Raw genomic sequence first — 20,473 nt, 5'->3', positions numbered from 1 at the left:
ATAGAAGAACAAACAGTATTTGATTATATTCATGCAATGAATACTACTGAGCAATAAAAAGGGACTCATTTACTGATACAGGCAACAAAAGGATGATGTTCAAATGCATTAGGCTAAGAGAAAGAAACCAAATACAACTACATTATGTAGGTTTCCATTTATATGAAGTGTGAGAACAAGCAGAACTCATTTATGATACTGGAAATCAAAACTGTGATGGCCTATGAGTGGGAGATTGAATAAAAGAATGCCCAATGAAACACTATGGGGGATGGAAATGTTCTCTGTCTTGATTGGGGTATGGTTACACAGATATATATACATTTATCAAAAATAACTAAACCATACTTATAAGATCTCTGCATCCCATAGTATGCATAAGTTTAACTCAATAAAATCTCACAAGGGAGAGGGAAAAAACTTTAACCCAGGCTTTCAGTTCAAGATGGTAGACTGACCATAAGTATTTATCTTCTTCCTCAAAAGAGTAACTATGAAGAGAAATGAAAGGAACTTCTATATTCTATTTATCATGTCCTGAATAATTATATAGGTATTTTCACTTGGGTATAATCCATCTAACTGTGCACTTATGACTTGTACACTCTTCTGTATATATGTTATATGCAATTTTTTTTTCTATTAGCCAATGAATCAGGTAGCCTCCACAGTTCACTGCTGTACAGAGCAACTATTGAGCCACTAAATTTTCACAAAAGATGTTAAACTTACCAAGTGTTGGTGTGCTTTCCTAAAGCAAAACAAAAAACAAAAATAAAACACTCCCTAATTAGCAACTCAGATGATAAACATTGGTCACAGTATAGTCCAAAAATATCAACTTTTCACCCCCAATTAAAATGTGCAAATGATAAAAGTAACTTTTAAAAAGACTGTAAGGTGAATATACAGTGTAATGTCCTAATATCTTACAGAGTATCCCAATAAAATAAGCTATAGATCCATTTTCTCACCTCATCTTTCATCCTGATATTTTGCAGCATGTTTTGCTAAATATGGACCTTCAGCATTTATGTGAGTAAACAGTAACTTTTTTTCTTAATTTTTTTAACACTTATTTTTGAGAGACAAAGACAGGGCACAAGCAGGGGAGGGGCAGAGAGAGAGGGAGACACAGAATCTGAAGCAGACTCCACGCTCTGGGCTGTCAGCACAGAGCCAGATGCAGGGCTTGAACCCATGAACCGTGAGATCATGACCTGAGCCAAAGTCAGACGCTTAACTGACTGAGCCACCCAGGCTCCCCTAAACTGTGACTTTTATATGACTTATGTGTCAGGGAGCCAAATCTCCAAATCTCCACTAGGGCCTCTACCAGACTACCAAATTCCATAAATATTTCTTAAGCTTAGTATTTGATAACTGTTGAGAAGAACATGAATAATGTCAGATGACTGACATGATGGGAGTGTGGCTTGAATTCAGAAATCAAAAATGTATAATGCCAGCAATTAACATAATTATTCTATAACTCCAACAGTATTCAGCAGTGGATAAAAGAGGCTGGGTTATGGAAGGACATTGACTGATAACGTGGAATCAGGATCCTGCCCCTCCTCTCTTCCCTAACACCTCAGAATAGAAAAATAATAAATCTGGTTTCTTCTTTGATCTTTTACCTCTGGTTTCATAAGGTTTTCTTCATTTATAAAAGCAGGTACTAAATATAAGTGTGAGTTTCAGGCACAAATTTTTTGCAGCCTAATTAATGTGTACTGTCAGGTTTACTTTCACTCCTCCATGGGAAACTCCCTTTGCCCCTCTCCTGAGGGCACGTGCATACTGGGTCTCTCTGTCTACCCTCAGGGGTTCTTTTGCCAGAGATGTTTTCATCATCTATTGCAGTCTGAGGTTTAAATGGGTCTTAGTACTTAAAAAGGACACTTGGAGGCAGGATCCTGCTTCTTAGAGGACAGCACCAATACTTGGCTATATCTCTGTGTCTCTTATCACTGACTTGGGTCTCCAAGACTCTGATCACTTTGAAAAATACAAGTATTTCCATTTTCTTGTGACCATCCATAAGGCTTAGGAAAAAATTTGAATCATTTCCTGTTGAGAATTATAACAGTAACATAGGAAGGGAAAATTAATATTTAGAATATTCTGATGACAAAATCAGAATTTTCCTCTTGGTGTTTCCAAATTCCCACTTTAATTATATTCCCACTTTAATTATAACCTGAATAAAGACTGTTGTAGAATTTCCTTAAAAAAAAAAAAAAGAGGCTGAGTTAATCCACACAAATAAAGGTTAAAGATCAAGGTCACAAAGGAATTGGTAAAGAAGGGGTGTTGTTGGGAATACAACTGAAATAGCCAACTATGGGATCTGAGTATAAAAGGGGAGGAAATGCAGCCACGAGACTTGAACGCACTAGGAAAGTAGCAGGACTCTGGGACCAGAGATCAAAAAGCACATTTATCAGAACTTAAGCAGCAGAAGGAAGACAAGATGTAACATTAAAAAAGTTTCAGAGTTCAAGACATATTTCATTTACCAACTATTTCAACTAGAAATGAATATAGGAATATCTATGATTAGAATTGTCAACTTATCACGTAATTCCTGACCCAAAGTAAAATCTGAATAAATAAGGGATAATTGCTGTAAATGGATGGAGAAAATCCAAATTACTTATAATATTTATCTAGAACATAATTAACTACAAATTCACAGCTACTAGAAAAAAATTAAAATTATTTCTATAAATAACATATATCCCATCTGATATTTTTAGATTATCCAATCAACTGTTCTCTTAAGGATAAATTAAAGTTGATTGGGCAGATATTATATACATAAATAAAGAGCCAGATGTACGCAGAGTAAAACAAAATTTTATTTTGTTCTAAAGCAATTTTAAAACGTGAGCATGATTTATATAATTTTTTTCTACATGCAAGAATATCTACACTGCCCTTATAACTCAATATTGGCCACAATGAGATTAAACATAAATCTAAAGAAGGCAGATTACTTATAGATTTCATCATCTGACTGCAGACTCTGAACAAAGCAAAAGAACAATATAAAATAAGACATTAAGATTTTCGGTAATCATAAGCAATGGGTAAGATTAAATCACAGACCAGTGAAACTGGTCTTGGTGCCACATAATTCATTATACATCCAGTCGATTAGTTGGATTCTTTTGCAAAACATCTCAAGCCTGACTGCAAATATTAACCACTCTCCAATCAGCAAATGCATTAACAATAATGTGCCAATAACAAAATGACACTTAATTCAATTTTCTTACCTGCCTCAGTAGTTTCTCAATAGCTGACATTACCATAAGGCCTCTCCAAACAACTGGTGCAGTCTCTTCAACCAGGAAGCCCATAGACATACTGCAAGAGTAAACCAAAAATACAGCTAATTTACATATATTAGTCAATATTATTCTGAAAAGTAACATAAAGTAAAAAAGACATACTTACCAAGCAATACCATAATTCAAAAGAGGCCTCATTAGGTTGTCTGAAGTTAAAAAATAAAAAATAAAAAACTCTCTTTTAGAATATACAAACATACTGACTTATTTTCTTATCAAAAAGTGTCAAATTAAAAATACAAATGGGCTATTCAAACTGCTGCTCTTTAACTTCCAACTTATTCACCTCAATAAACAACAGTTTAAACATTATACCAAGCACACAACCAATACTTACAATAGACACAACATCTAAAAATAGTTGGGATAAAGTTTTAAGAAACATATATAATTTTCAAGTGTTTCTAAAAAATAGCCTCCGTAAGTAATTGTATCCATCAATTTTATTCATATATATAAATATATAAATTACATACGTGTTTAGTATGTGTATACATGACAAGTACACATACAAATACACATGCATGCATCTAATAAGTTCTCTATTTTGTATCGCAACATTAATAAACGTCATATATTAAAAACCACAGCAAACATCATAGTCAATGGTAAAGACTAAAAGTTTTCCCCTAAGATCAGGAACAAGACAGGGATACTCTCACTTCTGTCATTTTTATTCAACATAATACTGAGAGAGCCAGAGCAATGAGGCAAGAAAAAGAAACAAACAGCACCCAAACTAGAAAAACTTTTCTCTGTTCGCAGATGATACGATCTTATTTATAGAAAATCCTTAAGATTCCACAAAAAGACTATTAAAGCTATTAATGAATTCAACTAAGTAGCAGGATACAAGTCAACACACAAATATCCACTGCATTTCTATAAACTAACAACAATCTGAAAAGAAAATTATGAAAACACTTCCATTTGTAACAACATCAAAAACAATGAAAAGAATTAACCTAACCAAGGAGATGAAAGATTTGTACAATGAAAACCTCAAACCATTGCTGAAAAAATCAAAGACGACATAAATAAAAGGAAACACCTATCATGTTCATTGACTGGAAGACTTAATACTGCGAATACTGCCTAAAGCAATCTACAAATTCAATGGAACCCTATGTCAAATCCCAATGACATTTTTTGCAGAAACAAACAAAAAAACCCATCCTAAAATTCATATGGAATCTCAAGGGATACCAAATAGACAAATCAATCTAGAAAAGAAGAACAAAGCTGAAGGATTCATAGCTCCTGGTTTCAAAACTTAACTGCAAAGCTGAAGTAAGCAAATCAGTGAGGTACCGGCATAAAGACAGATATAGACCAGTGGAATAGAATAGACAGCTTAGAAATAAACCATCACATATATAATCAAATCATTTTTGACAGGAGGCCAACATCATTCAATGGGGAAAGGACAGTCTTTTCCACAAATGGTGCTAAGAAAACTGGATATCCACAGGCAGAAGAATGAAGTCAGACCCTTACCTAACACCATATACAAAAATTAACTCAAAATGGATCAAAGACCTAAATGTAAGAGCTAAAATTATAAAACTCTTAGAAACAAACATAGAGCAAAAGCTTCATGTCATTGGATTAGGCAATGATTTCTTGGATATGACAACAAAGGTACAGGCAACAAAAGAAATAATAAACATGGACTTAATGAGAATTTTTAAATGTTGTGCATCAAAGACAGTATCAACAAGTAAAACAGTAAGCCACAGAATGAGAGAAAAGATTTATAAATCATGTATCTTATAAGGGATTCATATCCAGAGTATATTAAATCTTTTTGTTTCATTTTTTAAAATTTACATCCAAGTTAGTTAACAATACAATAATGACTTCAGGAATAGAATCCAGTGATTCATCACCTACATATAACACCCAGTGCTCATCCCAACAAGTGTCCTCCTTAACACCCCTTGTCCAATTAGCCCATCCCACCACCCATTATCCCTCCAGCAACCCTTTCCTGTATTTAAGAGTCTCTTATGGTTTGTCCCCATCCCTATTTTTATGTTATTTTTGCTCGCCTTCCCTCATGTTCATCTGTTTTGTATCTCAAATTCAACATGAGTGAAGTCATATGATATTTGTCTTTCTCTAATTTCACTTAGCACAATACTGTCTAGTTCCATCCATGTTATTGCAAATGGCAAGACTTCATTCTTTTTGATTGCCGAGTAACACAGAATATGTTAAATCTTAAAACTCAACAACAGCAGCAAAAAATGAAACATAATTCAAAAATGGGCAAAGGAAGTAAAGAAACATTTCCTCAAGGAAGATATACAAATAGCCAAAAAGCACATGGAAAAATATTCAACATCACTGATCATTAGGGAAATGTGAATCAAAATTACCATAAGATACCATCTCATACCTATTAGAATGGCTACCATTAAAAAAAAAAAAAAGAACTGACAAACACAGAAAATAAGAAGTACTGGTAAGAATATGCAGAAGTTTGAAGAATACTTGTACACTACTGGTAGAAATATAAAAAGGTATAGCTGCTATGGAAAATAATACGGTAGCTCCTCAAAAACCTAAAAATAAATTACCATATGAACCAGGAACTCCACTTCTTAGTACATACAGAAAGGGAATGAAATGAGGGTCTCAGGGTCTTGAAGATATAGGTGGACACTCATGTTCATAGGGGAATTATTCACAAAAGCTACAATGTGTAAGTAACCCAAGTGTCCACTGACAGATGAATGGATAAGCCAAATGTGGTGTGTGTCTATGTGTGTATATATATGTATATTTCCATATATATATAGATACAGATATAAATATTGGTACATAATAGAATACTTTAAATTATTAAAGTCCTAAAGAGGAAGGAAATTCTGACATGCTATAACATGGATGAACCCTGAGGACATTATGCTAAGTGAAATAAGCCAGTCACAAAAGAGAAATACTGTATGACTCCCCTTACGTGAAATACGTAAAGTAGTAAAAATCATACAGACAAAAAAGAGAATGGCAGTTGCCAGCAGCATGGGAGGTGGCAGTGAGAAGTTACTGTTTGAAAGGTATCAAGTTTCAGTTTTACAAGACAAGAAGAGCTATGGAGATGGATAGTGGTGATGGCTGCAAAACATTATGAATGTATTTAAAAGGCCAGTGAATGGTATACTTAAAAATGGTTAAGATGGTGGGGTGCCCAGGTGGATCAGTTGGTTAAGCGACTGACTCTTGATTTCAGCTCAGGTCATGATCTCACGATATCTGACAATGCAGAGTCTGCTTGAGATTCTCTCTCTCCCCTTCTCTCTCTGTCCCTCCCCCCACGTGCATGCACTCTCTCTCTAAAATAAACAAATAAACTTTATTTTAAAAAAAGTTTAAGATGGTAAGCTTTATGTTATGTGTATTTTACCACAATAAAAAAATATATTTTAAACTCTCCTTTGTCATTGGAGACAAGAAGTTGCATTAATCTCGAGGGAAAAACAATCTACTGTTTATGACCAAGTACCTACAAAAAACAAAAAACAAAACAAAACAAAAAAACAAAACAGGAAAAGAAATTGAAGTTTACAGTTAACTAAAAAGTATATAAACTATAAAATAATTTATATTACTATAAAATATGGTTTCTTTTATCAAACGATCTGTGTAACCACATTCTCATTCATTCTTGCTACTATAGTCTATTTCACCATAATAAGGTATAGAAAAAGCCCTCTAGATACTTTACGCAACTTGGACTAGTGTTGAGCTAAAAGTCTAGGACAGATCATAAAAATCGAGTAGAATTTTGCAGTCAGATTTCATCAGTGTCTTTTAGCCTGTTTCTCCTTCTTAAAGAGACTGAAATTGAGAAAATGAGATAAAAATGAAAATGAGATAAAACATATAGGCATGGTTTATATGTCAGTTTTTCCCCAAAGCATCCAACTTAAACTTTCAGAGTAACTTTTCACCATTGTGCTCTGTATTTTTTATACTTTGATTTTCTCCAATTACATATGGATACAGATTAAAGAGTCAAGTTGTACTATAAAACTGTTACTGAAAGTCAATAATCTTACAACCCTCTTCCATTTCTTACTCCCCAGAGCCAACAACTCTCAACCCAAATGATTTTTTTAACTTCTCATTTTGAATTAATGTGAGGCTTATAGAAAGTTCCAAAAATAGTACAGTCTTCATATGCCCTTTACCTAGCTTTCCTTAATGTTAACATCTTACATAACCATAGTACAATTATCACAACCAGGAAACTAACACTGATACAATATGATTAACTAATCTGTGAACCTTATTCAAATTTTCACAACTTTTAGTTGTCTCATAAAATTTTATAGGATTTAGTAATTTTTTCGTGAACACAGGCACACTTTTCAGGCACTCATCCTCTCTATGTAATTATATCACCATTTTAATTAGATAATCATGTAAATGCTATGAATAGCTGAGCAAGATGACATAAAATATGATTATTTTTCCTTTGTTTCCATGAATTGATGATAGGCAGATCTTGTGGTGCATGTGTTTCCTTCATTTTCTATGTATTTCCTAGTAATTTGCTCCTAAACTACCTTCCAGTTTTGTTAATATCAAATACGTTAATCAAATGCACTAGGCATTCATGTCCATTATCCTGAACAAGACTCTGCTTAACTGTTTATAGTATCTTCTGAATAAGAGGTCTTTTTTATATAGATTTTTTCTTTTTAAGTAATCTCTACACCCATTGTGGGGCTCGAACTTACAACCCCAAAATCAAGAGGCACATGCTCTACCAAATGATCCAGGCAGGCACCCCCAGAAGTTCTTACTTTTTATGTAATCAAATACATTAATTTTTCCCCTTATGGTTTATCCTTTTCCTTTATGGTTTATCGTTTATGGTTTAAGAAATCCTTCCTTAAAATATTGTCAATGAGATATTCTCTTTTTTTAATTTTTTAAAATATTTATTCATTTTTGAGAGAGAGACAGAGTGAGAGCAGGGAGGGGAAGAGAGAGAGGGAGACATAGAATGTGAAGCAGGCTCCAGGCTCTGAGCTGTCAGCAGAGTCCTACAGACTGTGAGAACATGACCCGAGCTGAAATTGGATGCTTAACCAACAGAGCCACCCAGGCGCCCCGAGATATTCTCTTATAACCCTTTATAGTTGTGCATTTCACATTTAAGTACTTAAACTTATTATTTGGAATTAATTTCTGTGTGTGGTGTGAGAATCCATTTTATTTCCATGTAGATAACAACTTGTCCCACCATGAGTAATCTGCAATGATAGCTCTGTCATAAATCAGGTTTCCTTTTGTGTATGAGTCTGTTTCTGGGCTCTCTATTCAGTTGTACTAGTTTGTCCAGCCTTGAGCCAATACTGAACAAGGTATAACTTTACATTAAGTTCTCCTACCTGCTAGAGTAAATCCCCTACCTGGTTCTCTCTCTTCAGGAGTGTCTTACCTATTCATAGCTCTTTGCTCATCTTTATAAATTGTATATTCAACTTGGTCATTTTCCACAAATAGAATTTTGATTGAATTTGTGAGACTATCAGAAACAACTGATATCTTTATAAAATTCTGTACTCCTATCCATGAACATCTGTTTCTCCGTGTATTTACATCTGTAAAATCTTTCAATAAGGATTTAGAATTTTTTTCCCCACATAAGATTCATACATTTGTTGTTAGATTTGTTCCCAGGTGCCTGTATTTTTTTAAGACATTTGTATTTTTTTTGAAATTGCATTTTCTATATAAAAATTTAATTTTCTTGTATATTATTATTATATCTAGCCAACCTACTAAATTCCCTTCTGCATTTTAATAATTTGTCGAAAGTTTTTTGTTTTGTTTTGCTTTGTTTTGTTTTTTGAGAGAAAGAGAGAGTGAGCATGCACATAAGCAGGCTCCATGCTCAGTGCAGAGCCCAAATAGGGATCCATTTCACAACCATTAGATCATGACCTGAGATGAAATAAAGTCAGATGCTTAACTGACTGACCCACCCAGGCATCCCGAAAGTTTTTTTTTAATTTTCTATGTAAATAATGATACTTTCTACAAATAATGACAGTTTGCTTCTTTTTTTCAATTCCTAATTCATGAGGGTTAGTATGTGTCTGGGTTTATTTGCAGATTAGGAGTGCCTGTTCAATGTTAAATCAAAGGTGTGATACCAGGACTGCTTGTCTCATTCCGAATAGTAAATGAAATGCTTTTGGGGTGCCTAATTGGCTCAGTCAGCTAAGTGTCTGACTCTTGGATCTTGACTCAGGTCATGATTTCAGAGTTTGTGGGTTGAGCCCCACATCGGGCTCTGTGCTGATGGTGTAGAGCCTGCTTGGGATTCTATCTCTCCTTTTCTCTGCCCCTCCCCAACATGTGCTCATATGTGCATATGCCCATGGTCTCCCACTCTCTCGGTGGGGGGAGGACTTAAATGAAATGCTTTTAACAATTCACCAGTAAGTATAATGCTTGCTTTGTATTTTTATAAAAATACAAATATATTATTTAACATTATATCAGGATATCAGGTTAAATAAAATTCTCTTTTAGTTCCAGTTCAAGAAGAGTATTGATAAAAATGTGTTTTTTTGGTTTTATAAAATGCCTGTTCAGCATCTTTCTGAATAACATACTTTTTCTCCTTTAACTTACAAAACTGTTAAGTTACGTTAAGTTTTTTTCTAATGTCAAACCAACTTGCTCCCCTGGATTAAACGCCATTTAATCACAATATAGCTATTTTATACAACACTAACAAGTTGCTAATATTTGCTTAAGACTTTTTATATATGTTAATTAGGGAGACTGGCCTATAATTTTCCCATTTCATTCTATCCCACTAAGGCTTTACTAGCCTCATAAACTAAATTGGGAAAATATTATATATTTTTCTACCCTATGAATGAGTTTATATAAGAATGGAATACTGGTTTGCTATTTTCATGGTAAGATTTTTAACTACTGATTCCATTTCTTTAGTAGGTATGGAATAAACTAGATGTTCTATTCCTTCCTCAATTTGGTTTAGTGATATACATTTTTCTAGAGATTGCCCATTTCAACAAAATTTTCAAATGTATCAGCATAAAACTGTCCAAATATCTCAGATTTTAAACCCATGGCTATATCTGTCAAGTCCCTTTTATTATTTCCAATATATTTACAGGTCTTTTTTTTTTTTTAATTCTACATTGCCGGGCATTTGTCTAATTTATTAGTCTTCAAAAAATAAATTTTTGGTTCTCTTGGTTCTCTACTATATCTCCATTTTCAAGTTCATTAATTTCTGCTCTTAATCACTTCTTTCCTTCCACCTTCTTTGGGTTTATTGCATTGCTCTAATTTCTTAAGTTAAACAGCTCATTTATTTTCAGCCTTTCTTCTTTTGTAAAGAGAAATACTTATGACTATCTCTGGATATATTTTAGCTTTATCTCACAAGTTTCCATTTTCATTGTTTCTCCTTTCAACCATGCATTATTTAGAAATTGTTTTTAATTTCCAAATGTGTAGGTGTTTTTAGTTATCATTTTGTTATAAGCTTCTAAATTAACTGTGTGGTAGTTAGAAAAATGTAGTCCGAATAATACCAATCTTTGAAATTCACTGCAACTATCTTCATGGCCTATTCCATAATCAATTTTTATAAATGTTCCAGGTGTGCTTGAAAAGAATATTCTATTTATGGCCATTAGATGAAGCTTGTTTGAAGGTAGTAATTCTTCACATTCAGTAACACTTTTGCTTTAAAGTCTATCTTGTCTGACATTAACATAACTACACCCAGTTTCATTTCGCTCTATTTATGGTTTTTAATCCTTTAGCTTTTGCCCTATATATTTTTAATTTTTTTTAACGTTTATTTATTTTTGAGACAGAGAAAGAGACAGAGCATGAACAGGGGAGGGGCAGAGACAGGGGGAGACACAGAATCGGAAGCAGGCTCCAGGTTCTGAGCCATCAGCCCAGAGCCAACGCGGGGCTCGAACTCATGGACCATGAGATTGTGACCTGAGCCGAAGTTGGACGCTTAACTGACTGAGCCACCCAGGCACCCCTGCCCTATATATTTTTATGTTTTAGATAATATCCCTTATAAATAGATTTAACCTATCTGGATTTGGTTTTGTTTTATTTTTCGTTTTCTCCTGTCTTACAGTATTATTGTTTTAATTAGAAAGTTGCGTAATATTTATATTTATATTGCTGATATATTGGGGCACTGGGGTGGCTCAGTCAGTTGAACATCTGACTCCTGATTTTGACCCAGGTCATGATCACAGAGTTGTGCGATTGAGCCCCATGTCCAGCTCTGTGCTGTGTGTGGAGCCTTCTTGAGATTCTCTCTCATTCTCTCTCTCTCTCTCTCTCTCTCTCGCTCTCTCTGCTCCTGTCTCCCACTTGCAATCTCTCTCTCTAAGATAAATAAATATATGTATTGCTGACATATTTGTATTCATATTTACTATTAAATTTTGTACTTTCTCCTGGCTTCCCCCATTTTTTTTTTAGTATTTTTACATTTTTGAGATTCTTCCCCCTCGTTACATTTTTCCCTTTTTTACAATGGAAATCATACAGTTCATTTCTAGTCTTATAATGACTATCTAGTATTTTTTTAAAACATACTTAAAGTGTGAAGTTAAACAACACTTCTACCTCTCTTTTGAGAGAGAGCAAGAGAGCACACACACATAAATGCAAGACAGGGGCAGAGAGAGAGGGAGAGGGAGAGGAAGAAAGAGAATCTTAACCAGGCTCCATACCCAGCACAGAGCCCAATGTGGGGCTTGATCTCACAACCATGAGATCATCACCTGAGCCAAAATCAAGAGTTGGACACTTAACCAATTGAGGCACCCCTACCTTCTTCCTCTTTGAATGTTTCAAATGAATCACTGTCCCTCCTAAGTCAATTTATATGCTATTGCTGTCCTGAATTTTAGTTTTATCTTGGAGAATTCTCAGCCATTATATCCTTGAATATTGCTTCTGTTACAGTTTCTCCATTATCTCCTTCTAGAACAACGGTTAGTCCCATGTTGGATCTTCTCATGCTACTTACCATGGCCCTCAAACTTTCATTTGTTTTCCAATTTTCCTCTATGTACTACATTCTGAGTATTTTCTTTTCACCTATATTCATTAATTAATTTTCTCTTTGGTTGTGCCTAATCTTTAATCTGCCCAGATTTTCCCACTCTACCCAGAGCCAAGAACAAATCCAGCACTTATTCCCAGTAATCACTAATGTATGGAAGGATTTATTTCATGATCACTTATTAAGGATATCACCACTAGTGTGTCCAGCTCTTATAAGGTGCATTGAACCTCCCTCCCTCCTTAGATGCCATATTTTGCCCCTATTCCTTCATAAATAATCCTGTAAAATACAGGCCCTAAGCCACCAAGATCAGCAGGTAATATCAATTCCAGTGCACAACTACAGCAGGTGGTTCACACTTTCCTGTTATTTCTGAGTTCTGAGAAATTCCCTTCCTTTCCCACTATCTCAGACATGTACTGAAAAGTAGTTTTTGTTAATATTCCATGTAATATTTTAAGGTGTGCTGTTATAGGAAGAGTTTTTCTGGACATCTAGTTTGCCACATCTAGAAGTAGAAAGCTGCTGATTTTTAGTGATCTTAGATCCCTTAGGATATCTTACAGAACTCTATTTTTCAAATAATTTTCTGATTATTTCTTGTGAATTTCTAGATAAACAAACATACCACATGGAATTAAGAACAATTCTGCATTTTCCTTTCCACTATTAATAACCCTTACTTCTTTTTCTTGTTTTAGTGGATCAGTTAAAACCTGCAGTAGCAATGGCACTGCACTTGAAAAGATCATACCAAAAATAAAATAGGACAATATGGGTGTCATCTATTTACTTAATCCTCCATTTGAAATAAATGATCTAAGTAGTTTGAGCCTGTTCAAAACAGAACTTTAAGTTCAAACTGGAACTGGAAATGTAAACTAGATGTTATGGACTGAATGTTGTGTTCCCACCAAAATTCATATGCTGAAATCCTAACCCCCAATGTGATGGTATTAGGAGGGGGATTAGGTCATGAGGTAGAGCTCTCATGAATGGGCCTAGTACCCTTATAAAAGATACTCCAGGGGCGCCTGGGTGGCGAAGTCGGTTAAGCGTCCGACTTCAGCCAGGTCACGATCTCGTGGTCCGTGAGTTCGAGCCCCGCATCAGGCTCTGGGCTGATGGCTCAGAGCCTGGAGCCTGTTTCCGATTCTGTGTCTCCCTCTCTCTCTGCCCCTCCCCCGTTCATGCTCTGTCTCTCTCTGTCCCAAAAATAAATAAAAGTTGGAAAAAAAATAAAAAGATACTCCAGAGGGCTCTCATGCCCTGTCTGCCATAAGAGGAAACAAATGACAAGACTGCTGTCTATCAACTAGTAAGCAGGTCTTCACCAAATGTCAAAGCTGCTGGCACCTTGATTTTGGACTTCCCAGCCTCCAAAACTGTGAGAAATAAATGTTTGTGGTTTAAGCCACCCAGTCTATGGTATTTTTGTCACAGCAACCTGAACAAACTAAGACACTGGGACGGTCCAAAGCCTTTTCACAAAATTGGAAACCAAAATCTCTAACACTATAGTTCTACCAGACGTTTAAAGCAGAGATAATACCTATCCTTCTCAAGCTATTCCAAGAAATAGAAAGGGAAGGAAAACTTCCAGACTCATTCTACGAAGCCAGTATTACTTTGATTCCTAAACCAGACAGAGACCCAGTAAAAAAAGAGAACTACAGGCCAATATCCCTGATGAATATGGATGCAAAAATTCTCAATAAGATACTAGCAAATCGAATTCAACGGCATATAAAAAGAATTATTCACCATGATCAAGTGGGATTCATTCCTGGGATGCAGGGCTGGTTCAACATTCGCAAATCAATCAATGTGATACATCACATTAACAAAAAAAGAGAGAAGAACCATATGATCCTGTCAATCGATGCAGAAAAGGCCTTCGACAAAATCCAGCACCCTTTCTTAATAAAAACCCTTGAGAAAGTCGGGATAGAAGGAACATACTTAAAGATCATAAAAGCCATTTATGAAAAGCCCACAGCTAACATCATCCTCAACGGGGAAAAACTGAAAGCTTTTTCCCTGAGATCAGGAACACGACAAGGATGCCCACTCTCACCGCTGCTGTTTAACATAGTGCTGGAAGTTCTAGCATCAGCAATCAGACAACAAAAGGAAATCAAAGGCATCAAAATTGGCAAAGATGAAGTCAAGCTTTCGCTTTTTGCAGATGACATGATATTATACATGGAAAATCCGATAGACTCCACCAAAAGTCTGCTAGAACTGATACAGGAATTCAGCAAAGTTGCAGGATACAAAATCAATGTACAGAAATCAGTTGCATTCTTATACACTAACAATGAAGCAACAGAAAGACAAATAAAGAAACTGATCCCATTCACAATTGCACCAAGAAGCATAAAATACCTAGGAATAAATCTAACCAAAGATGTAAAGGATCTGTATGCTGAAAACTATAGAAAGCTTATGAAGGAAATTGAAGAAGATTTAAAGAAATGGAAAGACATTCCCTGCTCATGGATTGGAAAAATAAATATTGTCAAAATGTCAATACTACCCAAAGCTATCTACACATTCAATGCAATCCCAATCAAAATTGCACCAGCATTCTTCTCGAAACTAGAACAAGCAATCCTAAAATTCATATGGAACCACAAAAGGCCCCGAATAGCCAAAGGAATTATGAAGAAGAAGACCAAAGCAGGAGGCATCACAATCCCAGACTTTAGCCTCTACTACAAAGCTGTCATCATCAAGACAGCATGGTATTGGCACCAAAACAGACACATAGACCAATGGAATAGAATAGAAACCCCAGAACTAGACCCACAAACGTATGGCCAACTCATCTTTGACAAAGCAGGAAAGAACATCCAATGGAAAAAAGACAGCCTCTTTAACAAATGGTGCTGGGAGAACTGGACAGCAACATGCAGAAGGTTGAAACTAGACCACTTTCTCACACCATTCACAAAAATAAACTCAAAATGGATAAAGGACCTAAATGTGAGACAGGAAACCATCAAAACCTTAGAGGAGAAAGCAGGAAAAGACCTCTCTGACCTCAGCCGTAGCAATCTCTTACTCGACACATCCCCAAAGGCAAGGGAATTAAAAGCAAAAGTGAATTACTGGGACCTGATGAAGATAAAAAGCTTCTGCACAGCAAAGGAAACAACCAACAAAACTGAAAGGCAACCAACGGAATGGGAAAAGATATTCGCAAATGACATATCGGACAAAGGGCTAGTATCCAAAATCTATAAAGAGCTCACCAAACTCCACACCCGAAAAACAAATAACCCAGTGAAGAAATGGGCAGAAAACATGAATAGGCACTTCTCTAAAGAAGACATCCGGATGGCCAACAGGCACATGAAAAGATGTTCAGCGTCGCTCCTTATCAGGAAAATACAAATCAAAACCACACTCAGGTATCACCTCACGCCAGTCAGAGTGGCCAAAATGAACAAATCAGGAGACTATAGATGCTGGAGAGGATGTGGAGAAACGGGAACCCTCTTGCACTGTTGGTGGGAATGCAAATTGGTGCAGCCACTCTGGAAAGCAGTGTGGAGGTTCCTCAGAAAATTAAAAATAGACCTACCCTATGACCCAGCAATAGCACTGCTAGGAATTTATCCAAGGGATACAGGAGCACTGATGCATAGGGCCACTTGTACCCCAATGTTCATAGCAGCACTCTCAACAATAGCCAAATTATGGAAAGAGCCTAAATGTCCATCAACTGATGAATGGATAAAGAAATTGTGGTTTATATACACAATGGAATATTACGTGGCAATGAGAAAAAATGAAATATGGCCTTTTGTAGCAACGTGGATGGAACTGGAGAGTGTGATGCTAAGTGAAATAAGCCATACAGAGAAAGACAGATACCATATGGTTTCACTCTTATGTGGATCCTGAGAAACTTAACAGGAACCCATGGGGGAGGGGAAGGAAAAAAAAAAAAAAAAGAGGTTAGAATGGGAGAGAGCCAAAGCATAAGAGACTGTTAAAAACTGAGAACAAACTGAGGGTTGATGGGGGGTGGGAGGGAGGAGAGGGTGGGTGATGGGTATTGAGGAGGGCACCTTTTGGGATGAGCACTGGGTGTTGTATGGAAACCAATTTGTCAATAAATTTCAGAAAAAAAAAAAAAAAGAATAATCTTTAATCTTAATCTACTTCATCAGGATGCTAAATCCCCATCCAGAGAAAATGTGTAGTTTAAATACTTCTTGTAGTTTGGTGAATAAATTGTAAACTGAAAGCAGCAATATAAGCAGATTCATCATCATGTTAAATGCATTTCTTCAGAATTTAACAGCGAAAAATATACACTGAGAGTCCTAAATATTACAACATATACATTAAAAAGAAAGTTAGAAGCACAGTCTTCTTTATCTTCTCCTGTATATTAGTGAACAAAATTAATACCACTTAGTAAACAAAATTAACACCACCTAAAAGCATTTTACTTTAATTAATAAAATCCTCAGATTTGAATGATGGCATAGGCTGAAACCATACTTTTAAATTAGTGGAGAAAGACTCTGAACAACAACTCATGATTATAGGTACAAATTAGTATATGTGCTAATTTTTAAATGTGCTTTTTATTTTTAAAAATGTGTACAGCAATTCCTACACATAAACTTAACAGAAAACCTAACAAAATACTATTGGTTGAAAGTTTACAGAGAAATTTTGGAATCTACTGTCCTGTAACAGCTTTTTGAAGAGACCACCATTAGCTGAAGCTATCATGACACAGATCATTATTTCATACTTCCTCATATCTTCATGAAAGCTCATACATTGAAGCATAAAAGATTCTTACTCTAAGTCAAACCATTTCAATTGCCATAATGCCATTCAGGACACTATGCCACATCCTCCTTGCTCAATTACAACAGAGTTCTATCATTTCTAACAGGTATGAATTTAATTAATGGACTGTATGTTACCAGTGGATTTCGAACAGAGTTGGGAACTACTTTTATATTATAAATTAATTGTCAAGCTAGAAAAGACACTGTGACCAGGTCAAACTGAAGAGCTAGGTATAAAGGAAATAGGCATAAGAAAGACTGCTTTAAATCTTTCTATTATAGTTGAAATTGTTAAATGTTCCAAGGATAACGCTCATCTAGAATCAGATTTTCTTTTTGTAGGGATCCCACCGTTCTTGAATCAGCTAAGTGGTAGACATTCCCATTTACTTGGTATTAGCAATAAAGCTGAAAAATCTCTGTAACTTCTACTCCCTGGCTCCAAAAATTAAGAGTTTTAAATGCATCTGAACACCAAGGTTCAGGAATGTATGCCTAAAAAAATTATAACTTAAAGTCATATAATAGAGACATTAAATCCATTTTTTAAAATGAGGACAGAGAATAACTTTAAAATATTTTAAACATGCAGTAAATAAACAAAACCGTTTTATAAAAACAAGCTTTTATCCACATATTCATGACAAGACATTCAAAGACAAGAACCTTCAGAAAGGGAAAGAAAACCCAGGACAAAGTTTACAAAGTCACTTTCTCATCACCCACTTTCCTATTCCTTCTTTTGTGTCTAAAACCAAGATTCTTTCTTATGAGAAATCAGATGCAACAAAGAGGTTGCATCCACTGCTATTCTTTCAAGGAGAACTTCAAGTGGCTAGATAAGACAAAGTAGTTCCACCAAGTTAGTACCCAGGAAAAGTTTATAATATTCTACTTGTTTACCTGGAAGAAAGAAGGATTTAGAGAGAAGGTGAGTAAAGATAGGAGAATGGAACCTATCAAAACCCAAATGCCAACTTAGACAACCTAAGGCAATATAATAATACTGTTATCTAGAAGTGAAAAGGAAAGGGATCTAGAACACAAGAAGGGAGCAGAAAGAATATTAAAAAATTCTTCTTTGCTTTTATAATTTTACATTTATCACTCTTTAATATTTAAATTTCAGTTATCTTCAGCATATTTTCCCTTTTTGTACCACCTTGGAAACTCACTCTCTCATCCCAGGTATCCACCCATCTCAAAGTTGAAAGCCATTCAAGTATCTTTCTTAAAAATCCAACCTCTTTCCCAAGTAAAGAAACTGCCCCTTTCTTTTCCAACTCATTCCTCCTTCCTTAATCAAAACTCTCATTTTCTCATGTGGGTGGTTTCCATTAGGAAAGGAACCTGAAACAAGTAAACCACACTGACAGCTTAAGCTTTGTAGAAGATACAAGTGTTTTTAAATGGAATCTGCTCAGTAGGATATAAATGGGAGACTATATAGAAGGGATATTTCAGAGCAGGGGTGATACCTCAGATTCTTGTCTACTGTGGGGCTAAAATTTTCTTCACTTAGTTAATCACTCAGCAAATACTTACTAAGCAACTAGAAGTATAGAGATAAACGTGGCATCCTACCTCTGAAACCTTGCTAACTTATATTGTAGAATTTAACAGGAAAAAATGAAAGGAAGGCTAGAGGAAAAAATAGGTGATAATGAAACTTTGTGTAAGGATAATAAATACTTGATTTATATACTGTTACTCCCACAACCCATATACCACCATTCCTGGCCTCCAATCACTTTAGAGCTGCCTTGGCATAATTAAGTGATCATTAACTCATAAATGATCACATTCTTTCTTGCTGAAACTACGTACAGACTCAGAATTTCTTCCACTTTATGTTCCAGATAACCAGTTGATATTTAAAATGAAAACTATGCATGATCTCTGAGTCAAAGGAGTAATCAGGCATCTGAGAAGGAAAACTTTAAAAGATGACAGAATGAACCACTTACATTCACTTGAGAATAGTAACACAAGATGAGTTACATTTTATGTCATGCAGTACTACATAAGATACTTTACAGATACTGTACTTCATTGAATCCTTACAACAATCCTAGGAGGCAAGTACTATCTCCATTTTAGTTGAGAAAAGTGGAAGTCTATCCCCAGCCTCCCCTCAGCTTATCTAAATCCCTTTCTTCTATGGCAGTCTCCAAACCAACTCTCCTTCTTCTGGTCTTCTCTAGGATCTAACACTTAATAAATGTTATCTTGTATAATTATTTACCTTTATATTGCCTCTAACCTATCTCCCCAACTAAACACCATATTCCCCTTACTTAGTATGACTGATGCTCAAAACGTATGTTTATATAATAGCCAAACAATTTTCTAAATAGCTAAACAGTCAAAAGTAAATATACCAAAGGAAAACTGCACACCCTGTATTTGGTCATCCAGGCTTTTGTAGTGCAGTAAAACATTATTTATTATAAGAAATTAGCCATTTATTAGCTGTGTCCTTGAATAAGTTGTTTTTATATGACATATACACTCTTCAAATGTCATACTTCATATGAAGTAGTTTAAGACCAGAAAACTAAAGTAATGTGCCCAAGGTAAAATAGCTAGCAGCAACCAAGCAGTAAGGATTTGAGACTGAACTTATTTCATTTTAAGTTCCATATTATTTTCACACACATATTCAAGAAGCAGGAGGCTTAAGATCATAGAAATACATATGAGATCAGAAGATAACACATAGCTGGAACATTAGCAAATATAGATTTTCCTTCTACTGCTTGATGACAACCAGACAAGTTCCATGAAATGGTTGAACAATGCTCCAATAAATCAAGTTATTCTGTACCTAATGTAAATTGTCCTTTAAGTCAATTACAAGTTCATAGGATTATTAACAAAGTATTACAGTTGACTATTTTTAGTTATTTTGATATAACTTTTAACTACATCTCTATAATCCCCAATCTTTCTGTTTATTAGGTAATGTTTCCAGCTTTCTTATCTAGTTTATTTGTCATATAAGACTGGTCTTCCTCTATTAACCCACCTAGCCTCTTAAAATCTCAAATTCATTTTTAAGCAGCAATAGTTCACTGCAAGCACAAAGGGTTTAAGAGCTGGGATTTGAAACATACAAACAATAAATGCCCACAGTGACATAAAAGACAGTGACAAAAGAAGCGGCAAGTTAGCAAAATAGAAGT

At 35.2% G+C, this 20,473-nt stretch overlaps 1 protein-coding gene across 2 annotated transcripts in view; it reads right to left on the bottom strand.

Annotated features, from left to right (window-relative positions):
* Window positions 1-20,473, bottom strand: part of NUBPL (NUBP iron-sulfur cluster assembly factor, mitochondrial) — a 232,736-nt gene that overhangs the window by 134,396 nt on the left and 77,867 nt on the right. For both annotated transcript variants that reach the window (XM_047863856.1, XM_047863855.1), the window contains exons 5-6: window positions 3,466-3,505; window positions 3,285-3,375 (exon numbers count right to left, since the gene is read on the bottom strand). In XM_047863856.1, the coding sequence (XP_047719812.1) occupies window positions 3,285-3,375; window positions 3,466-3,505 (131 nt within the window). The remainder of the gene's footprint in view (window positions 1-3,284; window positions 3,376-3,465; window positions 3,506-20,473) is intronic.

This window comes from Prionailurus viverrinus, chromosome B3 (genome assembly GCF_022837055.1).
Source record: "Prionailurus viverrinus isolate Anna chromosome B3, UM_Priviv_1.0, whole genome shotgun sequence".
NCBI lineage: Eukaryota > Metazoa > Chordata > Mammalia > Carnivora > Felidae > Prionailurus > Prionailurus viverrinus.
Note: the sequence above shows the minus strand (reverse complement) of the source record. Positions and strands in the feature narration are given on the sequence as shown.